Below are 6,253 nucleotides of genomic sequence, written 5' to 3'. Positions count from 1 at the left end.
AATAATATGTAAATATATTATAGGCAAGTGTGCCGCCAGGGATTTGGAGCCCTGGTGAAAACATAAATAAATAAAATACCACTTAGAGCCTTACCACGTCACTGCAGCAAATTGAAAATATTATTGTCCATTTGAAAGCATCACTAGATGTTAAAGCTTGTGAAGTATTTCTGTTGTCGAAACTCACCATCAGAAACATTAGCTGCACTCCACATGAACAGTCTAATGAGTTTCAGCTTGCTTTACAAAAATAACTCAAAGCTTTGATTGAGACTGACAGGTACTCATCAAAAAACAAAATGTAAACATAAATTCTTTGTTGCCTTTATTTAACTGTTTGAAAAGTAAAATTGCTTGTTAAAGTGACGGATTCCTTGTTGCTCTTGCAAAGCTATTTATGTGTTTGGTAGGCTAAGCACGTCATATTTGGTTTAGTGATGATACTGACAGCAATGCCTGTTACGTTCGGTGAAGGAGTCAGGAAGGTATTATGATATCCAAGCAAGAAAGCTGAACAACTTGACCTACTGGACATGATTATTGATTGTGCTTTGTGAGGAAAAATATGATGGATTTTGAAGCCTTCGACTTCTGGCTGCTTTTGACCCAACTTCATTCCTTTTTTTAGTCTTCAAATGAGGAGCCTGCGGGGTAAAATATGGCACATCTCTCGCTCCAAAAATTATGTTGTGATGCCTGCGGTGTTCCGGATTTAGATCTTACCAATATCTGCTTTTGGGGTACAACCTATTTACAGAAGTGTACGCTGCACATGCAAATCCGGGTATATGACAAATAAGTATAAGAATTGATTCAGTGCAAAATGTTAATCAATACATTACATTGGACATAACATATGTTGTACCAAGTTAGATTATGAAAAAGTAATGTGTTTGGAGTAATGCTTTCCTAAAATACTGTATGCTTTTACAAACAAAATAAGTATGTTCTTGACTCGAATACAAACCTGACTTACCAGCGATGACCTTCTATCTCCACAGGAGGGCGCCATTACCCGTTATAGACATTGATGGAGGGCCTGCTGGGGAGTGCCCTTGCTGAGTGGTAATAGGGGTTACAGTCTGCAATTCATTGCTCTCCTCCTGCAAGCTTACATCAGCTTCTCTCATCATTCCTCCTCTGAGTGGAAACCTAATCGTTTTGCTGGTGGAAATACAATTTGAGGGACTTTGACGATTTTGGGTTAACCCCGTCTTGGAATAGTTTGGGCTTTGAACTTACATCCATCCCTTCTTTTCCTTTTAATCAGCCAGGTTGTGTGCTGGGGTGTTTCTTGCTCTTTCGTGTATTTGTTGTATTTATTTGTTGAAAATGCAGATGATGAAAAAGTCATTCTGGTTGTCGTATCTACACAGAATCCCAAGTATTCAATAAATACCTGCAGTGGCATGGATGTTTCCTCTTAGACATTACCCGCATTGACGCATCACAGGAAGTGATCTAAACAGGTAGACAGACACACACAGGACAGTCAGTAGATTTATTATGCATGACACATTACACATAGACCTGAAAGTCATAGTCAGAATAGACTCACCATAACTATGTTTCCAGTTGTTTATAGTTTTTGATTTACCATGTTAAAAATATATATACATTTGTACTCTGTGCTAATATACATATCCAAACATCTTATAATTATGCATGAACTTTTGAAAAACATTTCAAATTCTTAACCACTTTAAAGCGTACTAATTTCAATTTTCAATAAAAAAAAATTTAATTTATGTAATTTTGAGTGATTTTTATTTTGTCACGTTGGGGTTTTCTTGTAACCTAAAAAAAAAGATTTGCTCAGATAAATTAGAAGCAAATACATGTGGCGACATATTCAGAAGATGAAACGACTGCCATAAAAGGTATGCACGAAGAGTATGGTCTTTGTGTGACCTCATACATAAGGCAAGACGTCCCTGGTGAAAGTCTGCATGGGCCCCCCACCCCCCCCCCCCCCCCACCCCCACCCCACCTGTCCGTCAAAGTGATGACACAAGTGTACAGTCATCATGAAGCACCTTGACATGTCTGTCGGCTTGGGAAATGTGTGACCAAGACTATGGAGAAGAAAAGGTGAAATGTGTCTTTCTCAAAGGAAAAATGTAAACGAATGAATGTGTTTCCAAGCTTTAATAATGTTGAAGTTTTTGCCGACTGGTCATAAGAACAGCTCTCTTCAGATGCAGTTTAGGGGCAGGACATGAATAAAGCCGCGTCATTGGCTCACCTCTACCCATATGCAAACCAGCTGCCGCCGAAGGTTCGGCCTCATTTCTCTGCAAACTTCTCACATAAGCTAAGGTGAGAGAGCAGAGTTGTGTCTTGGTCTGTGACTTCTTTTGGTATTTATTGATGAAACACAAGTGAGTATAGTTTTGTTTTTATTGTTATTAGAATGCATTTCTAAAAATGTCCATGTGTTGAACTTTAGCCTTCATTTTATGTGTTTTGTTTGTAGTTATTGTTTTGAATTTTCTTCTGATAATTACTAATACTCTATAAACCTGAGTTATTTTTAACTGATGGACAGGTATTTTTCTAAGGCACTTTCTCCTAATCGTGGTGATATCCAGAAAATGATATGATCATTTCTAATGAGGTGTCATCCAGATCTGCTCCAAACCAAGTGTTTGGCAGCAGTTCAAATCTAAGTATATACGATCCGACGAAGCATGTTTAGACACTTATTTCTGTCAGTTGGCAGTTTTGCTAATGTAGAATCTTAATGTGCTTTTTTTCCCTCCTTGGATCTGATGCAAAGTTTAGCACCTATTAAAAGTGAAGTTGTGTTATTTAGTTCATACGTGACAAATTTCAAAGTGTGTGTTTTTTTTCAGTTTTCTTGTTGATTTCTGCTGGGGGGTAGTTGGAATTGTGAGAATTCCAACGACACAGTGGCGACTATAGTTTGGAAATGAATTGCACAAGGTGAGCAGTTTTTGTTGTTTACTGAAGACATTTGGATTTCAGATCAAAAGATGAACATCAGACAGACAACATTTCAGAATTGTAGCTTTTATTTCATGTATTTTACATCTAGCTGTGTTAAACACTTTTCAAGTGAACAAAAGTATTGAAGTGGACGTTATTCCATTAATTTAACCCTATAAAGCATGAACCATGAAATATATGAGAGAAAATTCAGATTCTTTGTAAATAGAGTATTTATTGGTCCTTTTGAACAATTTTTTTTTAATCAACTTCCACATATGACTTTTGATTTGTATCATATTTGATACATCTGTTCACAATGCTTTAAATGTGTACATTGATAACTGTCAAAAATATAATAATAAACAGACATATCGCAAACATACTAGTATTTCCATAAATCAGAAACAATATTTCCCACTATCAATAAGTATAGATGTCTCTCCTTTCCCAATTGGGGCAATCTTGCAAAGTCACTGGAAAAGCTATCAGATGGGTAATACTGCCCTCTAATGGATTATCTGTGCAATGCATGTGTCAGATAATATACGTCTGGGTTTTAATGGGGAAAACAATTATAAAATGTTTTGTATTTAATATGATACGTTTGGCAATATAGCGTTTTAAAGTGAATAACATTTAATGTTTGGTGCCTAAGCCTTATTTGTAAAAACTGCATCAAGTCTGCAACCTACACTCTAAAAACAGTTGGATCAAAAGTAACCCAATTATGGATCAAAAATGGAACGATTCACTTTATGGGTCAATTTTTGGGTTGTTTTATACAAATTAACCCTTTTTTTTTTTTTTTTACCTTGGTAAAGGATCTGACCAATATTTATGAGTTGACCAATTTCTTGACTCAAAGTAGAGGATCGGTCCATTTTGGACCCATAGCTGGGTTATTTTTTTACCCAGTTGTATTTAGAGTGTACTGACTCCACCACACTGTTTTGCATTCTTCATGCGAAATGCGTTTCCAGGCCTTTACTGCAGCCTCTTTCAGTTCTTGTATGCTTCAGGGGGTTCTCCCTTCAGGAGGTAAAAAAATCATACTTCACTGGGTTAAGGTCTGGTGGTTGACTTGGCCAGTCCTTCCACTTTTAACCTCTGTTGAAGGCCTTTGTTGTGTTTTGGGTCATCGTCTTGCTGCATGATGAAGCTAGCTCGATGCAGTTATCTCTAAATTGACAGACAAAATTAGTCAGAGAGAGAGAGAGAGAGAGAGAGAGAGAGAGAGAGAGAGAGAGAGAGAGAGAGAATGTATATATGTAAAATATGAAATCAATCCAATCTTGTTTTGACCCCTCAGAGTACTGCCGACCTTTGGCAGTCACCCTCAGCCAACTGCGATGCCAGTCGACCTCGCCATGTGCTTAAGCCTGAGCCAGCGCCGGCGACTTTATCAACTTCTATCCATGAGACCTACTTTACGTCATTATCCGCCCACCGGCGGTCAACAGAGAAGCAGCTTTCACTCTTCCCATCAACCCTCGTCTTCCCATTCCTCGGCATCGAGTCTCTCTTCGCCCTCAGAAGTTCAGAGCTGCCTCCTCAGGAAAGCCGGCGGCCACGGCAAGAAGCGCGTGGTGTTTGCAGACACCAAAGGACTGGCCCTGACTGTGGTGCATCTATTTATGCCTGATACCTCCTCCTTTCCTGAGACACATCTGATAGAGTCCTGCACAAACAAACCGCCTGACCCAAAAAAGGATCAAAACCGTTTCGGCTTTCCTCAGCCGACTCTTGACTGCAAAGCGTTTGTTGCACGCCTACGAGACACAAACGTACAGTTGGAAAGCTGCAACGTTTCCGAATGCTCCCTGAGCGGGAGAGTGCACGTCTGCCATGCGAGCGCTGACAAGGCCGTCCACTTGAGGCTCACCTTTGACTCCTGGCAGCACCACTACGACATCCCATGCGTGTTCTTGCAACAACAGCGGTGTGGAAGTTTCGACGTGGACGTTTTCACCTTTGATTTGAATTTACCTCAGAACATCAACCCAATTGAGGGGATAGAGTTTTGTGTGTCATTCAGGCCCGGGTGCGGCACGTCAATGCACTGGGACAGCAACAGAGGAAAGAATTACAAGGTGTACTTGGAAAAAGACGCTGGGCAATCTCCTTCGCCTCGCAAGCACCGGCCGCCATCTTGGCCTTCTTATGTGTCCCTCAGTACGCAGAACCAAGCGGATCCAACTTTCTTCACAGGAGATTCGCATGTTGAGTCTGAGCGGAATGGAGATCCATCTGTTCAAATAAATAGACCAGCTGACAGTAGTCCAGTCAAAAGAGCTACGAGGACATATAAATAATGGAAATATGGAATATGCTTTGTGAAATCTCCGCTGTCGGGTGGATGTTGTAAAGTGCCATAGCTGGAATGTGAATATTTTAACATGTTGAATTTATAATGAAGCTCTTGTCATCAGTAGATCTTTAGAACATTTTTCAACAATAAGTCTTTAAAGGGATACTTGACTCATTGAGCCATTTTCAGCAATGAAAAGTTAATAATTTGTCCAGAATTAATCTGATAACTTCATTATTTTTCATGCACAATTAATTTCGTTAAAAGCAATGTTTTCCACTCGACTAAAGATGACATCACCTGTGCTGAGGAAGTAGGAAACGACCAATCATGGCTCACCTGTTTTCTGGGTTTGTTCAGGAAACTGAGCCATGATTGGTCGTCCTCAGCACAGGTGATGTCATCTTCAGTCGACAGCAAGTCGAAATTTTTGTTTTTAAATGTATTAATTGTACATGAAGAATAATGAAGTTACCACATTAACTATAGAGACAATTGTAATTTTTTACTGATGAAAATGGCTCAATGAGTCAAGTATCCCTTTAAAGCATTCATACAATAATATAAGGGGTGGTCTGATTTTGTCCTCTTACCCAATTATAACACAAACGTGTTGTATGTGCAAACAATAACGATGAACATCAGAATGTTTTATTTTGTCCATTTGTTTTCTGACTTCAGACTGTAAAATGAACACTATAGTTCAAGAAATTGGTAGATTGACTTGTCTCATTAACCATAAATATTTCATAAATAAATCATGCGTAAAATCAGTCTCAGGTGTACCCCAGCTCCTGCCCAAAGTCTGTTGAGATCCAGCTCACTGATTCTTACATAATTGACCTTAAAAGCTCTTTAGGAAACGGATGAATATATTTCACCTCTTCTGAGAAGCATTTGATCCAATCTCAGTCCACTTGAAAAGCAACAGCTGGCGCAATTGCCCTTAATCGTAAATCCATTTTAGACCACAAACAAGTAATTTGCTGGGAA

The 6,253-nt window shown here is 39.1% G+C and overlaps 1 protein-coding gene across 1 annotated transcript; it reads left to right on the top strand.

Moving 5' to 3' along the window:
- Positions 1-2,285: 2,285 nt before the first annotated feature.
- On the top strand, positions 2,286-5,532 carry ppp1r3c2a (protein phosphatase 1 regulatory subunit 3C2, duplicate a). The gene is made up of 3 exons (XM_086097229.1): positions 2,286-2,381; positions 2,856-2,946; positions 4,262-5,532. Exons 2-3 carry the CDS (start codon positions 2,933-2,935, stop codon positions 5,262-5,264), a joined length of 1,017 nt encoding a protein of 338 aa, XP_085953355.1. The 5' UTR covers positions 2,286-2,381; positions 2,856-2,932; the 3' UTR covers positions 5,265-5,532.
- The last annotated feature ends 721 nt before the right edge of the window (positions 5,533-6,253 follow it).

Source organism: Leptonotus elevatus, chromosome 15, assembly GCF_054856555.1.
Source record: "Leptonotus elevatus isolate MCC_2025b chromosome 15, RoL_Lele_1.0, whole genome shotgun sequence".
Lineage (NCBI taxonomy): Eukaryota > Metazoa > Chordata > Actinopteri > Syngnathiformes > Syngnathidae > Leptonotus > Leptonotus elevatus.
The sequence above is the reverse complement of the archived record's forward strand: the minus strand, read 5'-3'. Positions and strand labels throughout refer to the sequence as shown.